General features: G+C 39.5%; 1 protein-coding gene across 11 annotated transcripts in view; it reads right to left on the reverse strand.

Moving 5' to 3' along the window:
- TASOR2 (transcription activation suppressor family member 2) overlaps nt 1–12,783 on the reverse strand; it is a 72,508-nt gene extending 59,725 nt beyond the window's left edge. For 4 of the 11 annotated variants that reach the window (XM_064592107.1, XM_064592108.1, XM_064592104.1 and 1 more), the window contains exon 1: nt 12,221–12,783. In XM_064592107.1, the coding sequence (XP_064448177.1) occupies nt 12,221–12,281 (61 nt within the window). In that variant the 5' untranslated portion in view covers nt 12,282–12,783. Of the gene's footprint in view, nt 1–10,163; nt 10,292–12,220 lie in introns of all 11 variants that reach the window. The other 7 variants (XM_064592110.1, XM_064592109.1, XM_054507380.2 and 4 more) reach the window with 5 other exon arrangements.
- Between the last annotated feature and the right edge of the window lie 490 nt (nt 12,784–13,273).

Raw genomic sequence — 13,273 nt, forward strand, 5'->3', positions numbered from 1 at the left:
TATCAGGGCGCCTGGGTGGCTCAGTCGTTGGGCGTCTGCCTTCAGCTCAGGTCATGATCCCAGGGTCCTGAGATCAAGCCCAGCATCAGGCTCCCTGCTCGGCGGGAAGCCTGCTTCTCCCTCTCCCACTCCCCTTGCTTGTGTTCCCTCTCTCACTGTGTCTCTCTCTGTCAAATAAATAAAAGAAAAAAGGAAAAAAAAATCATCAAACTCAACACCCAAAAAACAAACCACCCCGTTATGAAATAGGCAGAAGACACGAATAAACACTTTTCCAAAGCAGCCATCCAGATGGCTAAAAGACATAAAAAGATGCTCAACATCACTTATTATCAGGGAAATGCAAATCAAAACCACCATGAGAGGGGCGCCTGGGTGGCTCAGTTGGTTAAGCATCTGCTTTCAGTTCAGGCCATGATCTCAAGGTCCTGGGATCAAACCCCATGTCAGGCTCCCTGTTCAGCAGAGAGTCTGCTTCTTCCTCTCCCTCTCCTCCTCCCGCTTGTGCTCCCTCCCTCCCTCTCTCTCAAATATATAAAATCTTAAAAACAAACCAAAAAAACGAAGAGATACCACCTCACACCTGTCAGAATGGCTAAAATTAGCAACACAGGAAACAACAGGTGTTGGTGAGAATGTGGAGAAAGGGGAACCCTCTTACACTGTTGGTGGGAATACAAATTGGTGCAGCCACTCTGGAAAATAGTATGGAGGTGCCTCAAAAAGTTAAAAATAGAACTACCCTATAATCCAGCAATTGTACTGCTAGGTATTTACCCAAAGGATACAAAAACACAGATCTGAAGGGGCACATGCACCCCTATGTTTATAGCAGTATTATCAACAATAGCCAAATTATGGAAAGAGCCCAAGTGTCCATCGACTGATGAACAGATAAAGAAGTTGTGGTATATTTGTACAATGGAATACTCAGCCATCAAGAAAAAATGAAATCTTGCCATTTGCAATGACGTAGATGAAGCTGTTTATATTATGCTAAGCAAAAAAAGTCAGAGATAAATACCATATGATTTCATTCATATGTGGAATTTAGGAAACAAAACAGATGAACATATAGGAAGGGGGAAAAAGGGAGAGAGGGAAAGGGAAGCAAACCATAAGAGACTCTTAAGGATAAAGAACAAACTGAATTGATGGAGGGAGGTGGGTAGGAGATGGGTATTAAGGAGGACACTTATTATGATGAGCACTAAGTGATGAATCACTAAGTTCTATTCCTGAAACCACTGTTATACTATATGTTAACTAACTAGAATTTAAATAAAAATTTTGAAAGAAAAAAAACTGTTTATAACATTAAAAAATAACTTAAAATAACTTTATGTGAGTTGTACCTCCAACTCAAGACACAGTGCAAATTATTCATTTAATTTAGCTCTTGATATTTAAAAACTGAGTTAAAATTATTACATAAAAATATAACAAATCTATAATACATGGTATATGCAGAAACATCAAAAAAAAAAAAAAAGAAAAAAGAAAGAAAAAAAAGTCCTACCATAAATTGTTTAGGGGAAAGAAAGGTAGAGCTACAAAAGAGAAATATATGTATCTATATAAAGTCATTAAGAACACACGCCACAGTTCAAACAATGGTCCTCTTCTGCCTAACACTTATCAAAATATCCAGTATCTTTCTTGTTTATTTGGTTATCCTCCCACCACTAGTTTATTAGCTTAGCAACTACAGAGACTTTGTCCTTTTCCATGCTGTATCCCCAATGCCTAGAACACTGCCTGGTACACAGTTAGGTTTCAATAAACCATTTATGTAATGAATAAATCAAAAAATTGTTTTCAGGTTCATTTTTCTATTCACCTTGATCCACCTTCCCCTGACTTACCATTAAGTTCCAGCTACACTGATCTTTCTGATTCAGGCTCTTTCCCCTTTTCAGACCTTTGCATCTGCTGTTATTTCTGACTAGAGTGTTCTTTCTCCTATTCTGTCCATGGCTTAGCTCCCACTCTTCCTTTAGTGAAATCTAGAAGTTATTCCCTCAGATAAACCTCTGATCACCCCACCTAAAGTAGGTGTTCTCTTTGAAAGTACTCCTTACAATGACACGCAATTATTTTATCAATTTACTTTTTGGGGGGTGCATCTTCCCACCAGGATGTCAGATCCATAGAGGCACATACTTATTCACCAAAGTTCCCTATGGTCCAGCAGAGCTCCTAGCACCACAGGAAATACTCAATACGAAGTTACCTTTAAGTGGATCAAGTATAGGTATTTTTTATCTTTTCTAACTTTTTGTATTATCTAAAATTTTACGTAAGCATAAATATAATCTGGGAGAAGTAAAGCAATTTGCATTTTGGAAAAAAGGATCTCCCATAGCCCTAAATAGCAGGAAGCTAGTTTTTAAATATGAAGACAAAGCAGAGAAAACAAATGGAAATAACATTTCTCATGAGGCAAAACAATAGAGACCCATAAAACAAAGCATCCCTGTTAAAAAAAAAAACTATAGAATATGATTTTCATAAAATTTTTTAAAAATATAAAGAAGTTTGCCATGTACAAAAGTTTAAATGTTTTTCTAATGCCCAGATAATCATACACAGAAGGAATAAAAACCAAAGGACCTTTGCTATAAGGGCAAAACATGTGTACTCACTGTTTTACATTTCAAAAGGTGACCTATAAATCTATACACACAGTAGAGTTGTAAGAAGTGATGCCCTCTCTCTAGAAGTTTTGCAAGGGTTTCCTCACTACCATACTTAGAGAACCCGGTGAGGAGTTAGGAGCAAAGGAGTTCGGTAAACCTGTAAGTACCATCCAACCTGTCTTGGTGGCCCCACCGAAGTTTCACTCTCTGAAGTCCCCTGAAGGTTAGACACCTAATCTTTCCCTTCTCCCAGTCTCGTCTGCACCCGGCGCTAAGGAGGACAGCCCGCTGGCCAGGTGGGGCGCCCTAGCAGCAGAGACGAGCAGAGCTGCGGGTGGCGGTCAGCCTCTCCCTCCTCACCTCATGGTGCATGGGGGAGGGGGCTGCACCTCTGCCCAGCCGGCCCGTCGGCCCCCTCCCGCCAGCGAAGGCCAGTGCGGTGGCCGGGGTTGCGCGGGGCGGCATCTTTTAAAAGTCAACGAGGGCCGCCAACCGCGAGCCGGCGGAGGGCAGGCGCAGACCCCAGAACCCCAGCCACAGAACCCGGTAGGGGGTTCGTGGGAGCTGCAATCTGGTTTGAGGGCTGGTCGAACAAGCAGAGTGCCCTTGGTCTTCCCCTTTCTCTGATGTCTCTCAACACCCTCCCTCAGGTGTTTGTTATTTTACAGTGAGTGCTCCAAACTTCAATTTCTTCAAGGATCTTGCCCACAGGCTCTCAGTAACGCTGTAATGACGACTGACTGCAAATCCCAGACCTAATCTGAAATCCACATCTTTTCACTACAGTGATCCCCAATTATTCTACATCAGTGCCCCTATAAAGCTTTACCATGATCCATATAAATTCACCAGCTACAGTTTCATGTGGCTTTGTTGTATAATTTACAAAAATAGAAGGTCTACTGAATATGATTTTGAGTGCTCCATAGATCCCCAGGAGATGCTGATATCAGCACTTGGGGTCAGATGAGGGTGCTCACCCACTAAGCCAGGCAAAAATAAAACTTTGGGGGGGCATGAAGTATTTGGCCTGACCCAAGGACATCTTTACTTTTGGCTCATGCTTTAACAAAGTTACTGAAGACATGTAACTGCATTTCCTGAACATATCTGCATTTGCTAGAGGAAAACCTATTCAGGAGATCCTAGAGAATCATTACCACTATTGTGTTGTACATACAGAAAACATACAGGAAAATCTTAACTCACCAAATTCACTTAAATTTATAAAGAATCATGTAGATTGATTATGTACTATTTAAAATAGCAAACTCACTTTGAGTGTTTAGTATATCCAAAGGGAGAGAAATTGCTTTTTTAAAAAACATTTCTGGAGGATTATATCCATTGTGTAAAATGAGATATACTCTTGTACTATGACTTTTTCATTTAACTGTGGCATACTTACTTTTGGATTTAATATTCAATTTCTGAAGATTGTTTTAACATCCTCAGAATCTAACCTGACAGTAAAAAGTATTTTTGTATATCAAAAAGATGTTTATAATCTTATATCTACCAAACTTTCTCTCTTGCTATGCTATATAAATTCTTTGGAGGCCATACTTTCATGTTCAAGTTATGCACCTTTTATTGGAACCATTTCAAAGTTTATATGGTGTCATTTTTAGACATCTGTATAAAGTAACTGACCTTTTTCTGGCTCTTTACCAAACTGGAATTACTAATTTGTGTTTTACTGTTTAAAAAAGATTTTATTTATTTGAGAGAGAAAGAGGGAGAGAGGGAGCACAAGCTGGGGAAAGGCAGAGGGAAAGGAAGAAGCAGACTCCCCACCAAGCAGGGAGCCCGGCATGGGGCTTGATCCCAGGAGACTGAGATCATGACCTGAGCTGAAGGCAGACCCTCAACCAAATGAACAACCCGGACACCCCTAATTTGTGCTTTAAATTAAACTATCAGCCTGCAATGAGATGGCTGCATTAAACTCACTACTATATTTTATTACAAGGACACTTAAGTAGTTTTGTACCTCTTAAAAGAAAATCCTAAGAATAAATTTTTCTCAGAGACAATTACATTTTAAAACCTGCTTTGGATTCTTTTGATTTACAGATGATGAAAGAGAAAGTGACCTAATCCATGCCATAACAAAGGTGACTTTTTTTTTTTTTTTTTACAGCTCACACCCCTAGAATATCCCAACCCAAAAGTCCTGGGCAAAAGAACAGGCCTGTTCACTAACAGTGGCTCACAGAGAAGTAGGGGATAACCACAGGGTAAAGCAGGTACTTCAACTGGTCAAACTAATCTCAGAAGTTAGGGTCTTAAATATTCTTCCAGCCAAGGAGGGAGCAGATGTACTCAAAGGTTCTAAACAGGGTTTATTTCACTATGCTAAGGAAGGTAGTGAGTCTTTATACAGAATATAAGCAACGGATTTAATTCTCCAATTTTCCTTCCCTTATTAAGGGAAAACAAAGTATGCTCCAGACACATTTCTTATGATAAAAGTAGTAATGTTAAAAAGAGAAGCCAAACTTAAAACAAAAACAAAAGGCCAATCGAGTTAATCAATAAAAATAAAACCTGTTACTTTTAGAATGAAATAATCTTTTAGCAAATATATTAAAAAGAGAAAAATTAAAAAACAGAAAAAGGAGACTATAACCACAAATACAGGGAAGACATTCCGAAAATTATAAAACATCATACACAACTTATACCAATTAATTTGAATACTATAAAAATATAAATTGCCAACACTGATCTAAACAAAAGAAACATCTAAATAAACCAATTATGATGAAAAAACTGAAAGAGTAGTCACAGTCCTACTCCTTCTCCCAAAAGACTAGTTCCAGAGTTTTATTGTCAAATTTCACTTCTCACTTAATCAGATTATCAAAAATCCACAAGTTTGGCAATGCATTCTGTTGGTGGAGCTGTGGGAAACAAAGTGAAGGGAAAAGCAAAAAAGAAAAGAAAAGAAAAGAAAAAAAACCAGGAAAAAATACATACTATGTAGATGATAAAAGACTGATTTAAACATTAAGATGGATAGATCAATAGAAATGGAAATTCACAGTTCAAGATGTATGAACAGCTAATAAACACATTTCAAAATACCTCCAGTTTACAGATTTAAGAAGCCAAACAATCCCCAGCAAGATAAAGATACACTGCATTGAAACAGCACAGAGCTAAAGACAGAGAGAAAAATACCAAAGTAGTCAGAGAAAAAAGAACTGAGACACAGCTGACCTCTCAGTGGCAATGGAAAAGACAAAGGAATGAGGGATGAGATCTGCAATGTGCTCAAAAACTGCCAACCTAAACTGCTATTTAGCAAAACATCTTCCATAAATGACAGTGAAATAAAGATACTTTCAGGTAAACAAAAGTGGAAAGAGTTCATCATCAAGCAATCCTTCAACAACAACAAAAAAGCCATCCCAAAGGACATGCTTTGAGCAGAAGGAAAATGGCCCTAGTTTGATGTTCTAAAAGATAAAAGAAGCAATAGAGAAAAGTAGTAAAAATGTGGGAAATGTAAATAAGCACTGACCGTAAAATACAACAATAATTCTAAACAGGCCCCCTTCTGTCCAGTAAGAATATTATTTAAAAATATTAAAACATATGATAACATATAAGTCATGCAGGGACTGAATGAAGTTAAACTTCTAAGGGTCTTGTATCATCTAAGAGGAAGGTAAAACTATTGCGTTTTTTGTTTGTTTTAGATTTTGAAAAGTCAAGGATGCGTATTTCTTTTTTTTTTTTTTAAGATTTTATTTATTTGACAGAGAGAGACACAGCGAGAGAGGGAACACAAGCAGGGGGAGTGGGAGAGGGAGAAGCAGCTTCCTGCGGAGCAGGGAGCCCGATGCGGGGCTCGATCCCAGGACCTGGGGAACATGACCTGAGCCGAAGGCAGACGCTTAACGGCTGAGCCACCCAGGCGCCCCAAGGATGCATATTTCTAAGAGAATTATAAAAAGGGGGGGAAAAGCATATTTTCCAAATTAGTACATGGGGAAAATGGAATGATAAAGATATTAAATCGATACTTAAAAAATAACAGAAGGGGGACGCTTGGGTGGCTCAGTCAGTTAAGCGTCTGCTTTCGGCTCAGGTCATGATCCCAGGGGCTTGGGATGGAATCCCGCATCAGGCTCCTTGCTCAGCAGGGAGCCTCCTTCCCCCCTGCCTGCCGCTCCCTCTGTTTGTGCGCTCGTGCTCTCTCTGATAAATAAACAAAATCTTTAAAAAAAATTAAAAAAACAAAAAGTAATAAAATATAACAGGAGCGGAAAGAAATATAAGATAGCCAGGGCAAATAGAAAGCACAAAATAAGAGTAATTACAGTGCGTGTGAACAGGCTAAATGTCCCAGCTGAAATGCTTTAAAACTGCATTAAAAAATTCCAACAGATGCTCTTTAAGAGACATCTAAACCATACAAGTGCATGAGTCTACAGCTATTTCAAAATAAATGAATTTAAAAAACACAAAAAGAAATGTATTAAAGAGAAAATCACAAAGCATAACTGATGAACTATAAGCAAGATGAATTAACAGTACAGAAGGGAGAAATATTCAATACCAAAACTGAAAAAAAGACAATTACACATGCTTCACACATTAAAGATAGCAAGAGGGCACTGTTAGCAACCACAAATATTAAAAATTCAGACAAAACAGAGACCTAGAAAAATCTAAGCAATACTGACAATTTTTTTCAAATCTTGATTAAATCATGTAACCACTAAAAAAAATTAAATCACTAGTCAAAAATTTGCCACCAAAAAAACTTCAGACCTAAGTGGATTCAATGGTAAATTCTACCACAACTGGTTATCTACATGAGAATAAAGTTAAATTATATCTATACTCCAAACTACCCATAATTAACAATTCCAAATTTTTAGACAAGAAATGAAAAATCTTTAAACAACTTCTGTTCATCAAAAAGCACCATGGAGAGAGAGAAAAGGTATTTGCAACCCATTTAACTATCTAAAGATGAGTACCAAGAGTATGTAAAGAAGTCCTATAGTCCAGGAACACCGGGGTTTCTCAGTGGGTTAAACATCTGCCTTCGGCTCAGGTCATAATCCCAGCGTCCCGAATCAGGCTCCTTGCTCAGCAGAGAGTCTGCTTCTCCCTCTGCCTGCTGTTCCCCCTGCTTGTTCTCTCTCTCTGACAAATAAATAAATAAAATCTTTAAAAAAAAAAGAGTCCTACAGTCCAATAACCCAATAAAGAACAGAAATGGACAAGGGATATGAACAGTACAAAGGGAGAAAAAAAAGGCCTCTAAACATAGGAAAAGATGCTCAAACTCAGTCATAATTATCTGTAAACTGATTTATCAAACTACCAAAGCACACAAGTTGAGCAATGCATCCTGTGAGGGGGGCTTTAGGAAAACAGTCACTGCAGTATATTGCAAGTAACCATGCAAAATCCTAAGAAAAAGCAGTTTGGCAATATTTCTCAAAATTTCAAAGGCATTTAACCTTTAACCCAGTAATCAGAGTTCTGGAATTAACAGTACTAGAAATACCTGCTCACATACAAAATGACAACTCTACATAATTACTCCAAGCACCATTATTTTTAACAGCAAAAGACCAGAAACTAATTATCTACTACAGACTAGTTAAATAAACTGGTACAGCCACACAATGAGAAATTGTTTTCCTATGCTGTAGAATAAGCATGCTACCTTTATATTGATTTGTATTTGTATGTATGTATATGTATGTATATACTGATTTCCTGGATATACTGTAAATGGAGGAAAAAAACGTAGCATAGCACAAATCAGATTAAGAGGAATATAAAAACAAACACTGGGGAATGAGTTGGATACATATAGGAAAGAAAAGATTTTTCTTTGTATGGTCTTTACAGATTTTTTAGTTGTTTAAATAAATTATTCTAGTAATTTTTTTAAGCGACAGGAAGAGTTCAACTTGTACATATAACATTTTTTTTAAAAATTCATACATATAAATAAAACAAGTACCCAATAGAAAAAGTGGCAAAAACATGACTAAACATTACACAGAAGAAAACAAACGTTCTACTTCTTTTATGTAATCACAGAAATGCAGTTGAAAGCCACAATAATATTTCATTTCCACCAGACCAGCAAAAAGTAAAAAGCTGAACAATGCCACACATGGAGAGAATGTGAAGCAATGAGAGGTTTCATTCAAAATTAGTGGTGTATAAATCACAACTACCATCTGGAAAAAGTTATACATTATCTAATGAAATTGAACATGCACATATCCTCCCAATGGGTCCAGCAATTCTACTACTAATATGCCCAAGCAAGAGTATCATATATATGCACTTGAGGATGAACAAGAACATTTTGGCAGCACTAATTGTAACAGCCCCATGTTGGAAATAACCAGGATGTTCATAAAGAATAAAACAGCTAATTATATAATCCAATTATAATATATTCTTAGAGTAGACCATTATACTTCAATGAAAATGAATGAATTATAACAGTGGTTCCCAAAGTGGCGATGGTGCTTAGGTGGGTTTTTATCTATACTGAAATGTGTCATCATCTGAGAGATCTACAGAACTCAGAGAACTAATATCTACTGCATGACCAATGTGTGGATGAAAGATCCCTTCAAAATGCAAGATAGACCAATGGGTTTTCACGTCACAGAATTTGAGAAGTTCACTGACACGGCTTCAAATTTTACACTGCAGTTAACCTTTAAAGAAACTGTTAGTTTTATTTTTCTTTGATATTCATCAAAACCTATCTTAAAAGTTTATAAAAACATTCCTCCCCTTTCTAAATACACAGATGAGTCTGGATTTTCTTCATATACTTTCAACCCAAACAACATATTGCAACACACTACAGAAGCAGACATGAAAGTGAGTCATTAAAGATATTTGTGAAAATGTAAAAACAATGCCCCTTGTCACTAATTTTTTTGGAAAAGTTTTTTCATTAAAATGTTATTTATATTAAGATGTAACACGTTCATTATTTTTTAGAGGTACCAATAAATACACCAATAAATGCCATACCTACCATATTTAAGATGAATCAGTTTTAGTATCTAATGACATAATCCCCATAAACGAAAGATCTTTAGGGTCCTCAATAGTTTTTAAAATCATAAAGGGAGTCATGAGACCAAAGTTTCTGAATTGCTGAACTACAGGCACATGCTTCACCAATGATGAATCTCAGAAACATAATGTTTAAGTAATTCACAGATAAAGCTCAAAAACAGGTGAAAGTAAACAAACAGGTTAATTAAAAAATATATGTATGTGATAAAACTGTACAGAAAGGTAAGGGAATAATTAACACAAAATTCAGGATGACCATGGTGATGGTGGCAGCAATACATTGCTTCTGGGGAGAGGACACAATAAAGCTTCTAAGGTACTTAGATGTCCTTTTAAGCCAGGTACACAGATACACTTAAAACAACAACAACAACAACAGTACATATAAATGGTATACTTCACAACAAAAACTTTAATAGAAGAAACAAAGGGACATACCTACTATCCTAGAAGGAAAAACTCAAAAGAATGTCTCTTCTCAAATTAATCTATAAATTCAATGCAATCACAAACAATATCCCAACATGATTTTCTATAGAACTTGGAAAGATGGTTCTAAACATCATCTGGAAGAAAAATGCAAAAAATGCTCAAAGCTTTTTTTCAAAATAAAGTAATAAGATATATTATAAAGGTACAATAATTAAAACGGTGTGGTAATAGGTAAATGGGTCAAAGAAGAGTTCAGAACCCAATTAAAAAAAAAAAAAAAAAGCGAGGGATATGACCCAGCCAAGATGTTTCTTTTTTTATCACCCAGAGGATAAAATTAAAATGAGAAATTACTTTCAGTTATTAGAAAAATTATGTTAAAGAAATACTGTTATCATCCAGTGCTGGCTAGCAGGCAGATAAAGCATACCTTCTGAGAGTGGACTTTAATATATTAAAGGGTATGATATTTGAGGACAATTTCACAGCATTATTATCCAGCATTCCCATGGGGAATCAACTCTGCAGAAATACTATCATTGTTATAGAGGAAAACTTGAAAATAAATATCCAGCAAAAATGAAAGACTCATTTGATAAAGATACCATACCTACTTAATCATTCTAAGCAGATATCATACTACATTTGTTAAACACTATGTCTCAGGCAAGTTTTTAGGCACTCTGGGGATTTTAATTCATTTAAGCAACTATAGAGTACAGGAGATGCTTATAATACAGTTCTTTTTAAAGAGAACTGGTTATCTTTGGGTCAATGTCCTGAAAACCCCACATTTTAAACACTGTTCTTGGTCTTTCCTAAAAGAATTATGTACACTCTGTCACTTTTTACTTCTCTCTCGTCTGGGTTATTTACTGGTGTGCTGAACATACTGCATAGTGCTCTCCAGTTCTGGAAGACAGTTTTTCAACAGAAAATATTCTTACACTGTAAAAGAGTATCTGTTTTGTTATAAATCTCCTGAGTAGGCTTACCAATCTCAGATCCTATAAATTTACATACACACCCTTTTTCCCTTCTAAAAGAGCTTCTTCAGGAAAACACCATGGGCCCTTTGATCACTAATGTTAGAATAACATCAAATACTCGCTCAACACTTAAGTTTACAAAAAATATCCGTTCATAAACCCTACCATTTCTAACTACCTTACAGGGAAAACAAAGGTAAGACAGGTGTATTTACATTTTTGGATTTCAAATAGGCAAGTACTAAATGAAACTAGAGGATTTTCCAAGTGTCTTCCTCAAGTTTTGAGGTTAACCTGCCATGTTCCCCTACAACCTGCTGCTTGGTGCCACCTTCGGATAAACTGCTGGGCTGCATGGACCAACTTAACTACGGCATTCCTTGGGCACTACTTGAGCTTTCTGCTACATGACCCTCCCTAGGGAAAGACCCTTTCCTTCCAGAACTACTTTAAAAGAGAAAAGGTCATGCACTGCCGTGGATTCACGACACAGAGACTTGAGATGCAGACTTCATACAGAAGCCTTTACAAACTGTTTAACAGCTAGGCCAGAGCAAATGAGCAAAGCTTGAAGTAAGTATTGTGGCTTGTATGAGGATGAAGCTGTCCTCTGACAAGCAACTCAAAGGCAGTGCTTCAACAGTTCTGGACGTCCTGCCTCAAAGGGCAAGGATGGGTTCCGAAGCTCTATACGAACGTGTCAAATACCGACGTCGCAGAATCAAGTCAGGGTGGAAGCGTTAGCCATGTTGAGAATGGCCACAGGTTATAACAGGTCGACTCATCCAAACAGCAGCACAGCAAAAACAATTCTGAAAACCACCGCCCCCCTCCCGCCCCTTCACCCCGAGAGCAGAGCAAACAGGCAAGAGACCGTTAGTCACGCAACATCCAAGGAAAGCATGCAGTGTCCTTCCGAATTTAAACAATTTTGTGCATGACAGCAGCGAAGACCCCAGCAGACAACGACAAAAGCCCAAGCAGCTACGCCGCGCACTCAGCCTTGGAGGCGGGGGCTGCTCCTTTCCTCCCTCCAGGTGCACAAACAGAAGCGCCCACCGCGGGAAGGTTTACCTGTCTCCCGGGCGGCCGCCGCCCCCGAGGACTTGAGGTTACTGTTCAATTTCTTCCCCATGCTTAGGGGCGTCCGCTTCTCCCCACATGCACTTCCTCTCTCTCAGTCCCCGCGGCCAAACGTGACAGGTACGTCCGGACCCTAGTAGTCACCCGCCGCGCTCTGCCCTCTCCCCGACCAGGGAGCCCTCGAGGCGCCTTCGCGACTCTTCGCTCCCGGGGTCTCCAGCGGGAGCCCTCGGCACTGTCTGCACCGACTCTTCAGGGACGCGCAGGACCCTCCACGTCGCAGCCTGGGCTTCCTCTCCGCCCTGGTGCCGGCAGCGCCCGCAGCGCGGCCCGGGCAGTGCCCGGCGGCCCCGAGACGCCGGCCCTGGGCACGCGGGCCTGGCGCCCAGGCTCCCAGCCCGCAGGCACCACCGCGCTCGTAAGCCAAAAGTCGTTCTTCTCCCGCAGGGTCATAGGAAGGAACGCTCCGCGAGACGCGCCCCGGCCTGAGAGAACATGTCGATTACCTGAGGTACGGCGGCAGGAAACCGGAAGTAAAACCTCTGGCCTCGGGAAAAGGAGAGGTTGGGGGGGGTGGGGAAAGAGAAAGTGAAAACTGAACCGTGGCGAACGGCGGGAGCCAATCACTGAGGAGAAGCCAATGCGCAGGCGCGGACTGCGGCCGGCGTCCACGCGGCGCTCGCCTCTCTCCTGTGCGCAGGCGCAAGACTGCAGCGCGTCCTGGGATTGGAGGATGGAGTCTGGCGTGCGCAGCTGAGGGCGGGGCGAAGCAAAGCCTCGTGTCTCCAGGGGTTCGTGCGTGGCCGGATGCGGAAGACGTGCAGGGGAAGATGTCCGGCAGCCGTGACGTGTCTGCGTGGGTTCTAGCAGCTGGCTCGCTCGGGGCTGTGGTGTTTGTCTCCCATTATGTCTTCTGAGGTTGTGGTGGTGACACTTGTCTTGCCCCAAAGTGACATTAATAAAATCTTTTTAGTAAATTCTTTAAAAATAACCTTAAAAGAGTGTTAACCTTAAAAATAGAACTGCCAGTAATGTTACCAGACT

The sequence above is a fragment of the Mirounga angustirostris genome, unplaced genomic scaffold (genome assembly GCF_029215605.1).
Source record: "Mirounga angustirostris isolate CCGP_5_RB_7025 unplaced genomic scaffold, mMirAng1.0.hap1 SCAF_5, whole genome shotgun sequence".
NCBI classification, from domain to species: domain Eukaryota; kingdom Metazoa; phylum Chordata; class Mammalia; order Carnivora; family Phocidae; genus Mirounga; species Mirounga angustirostris.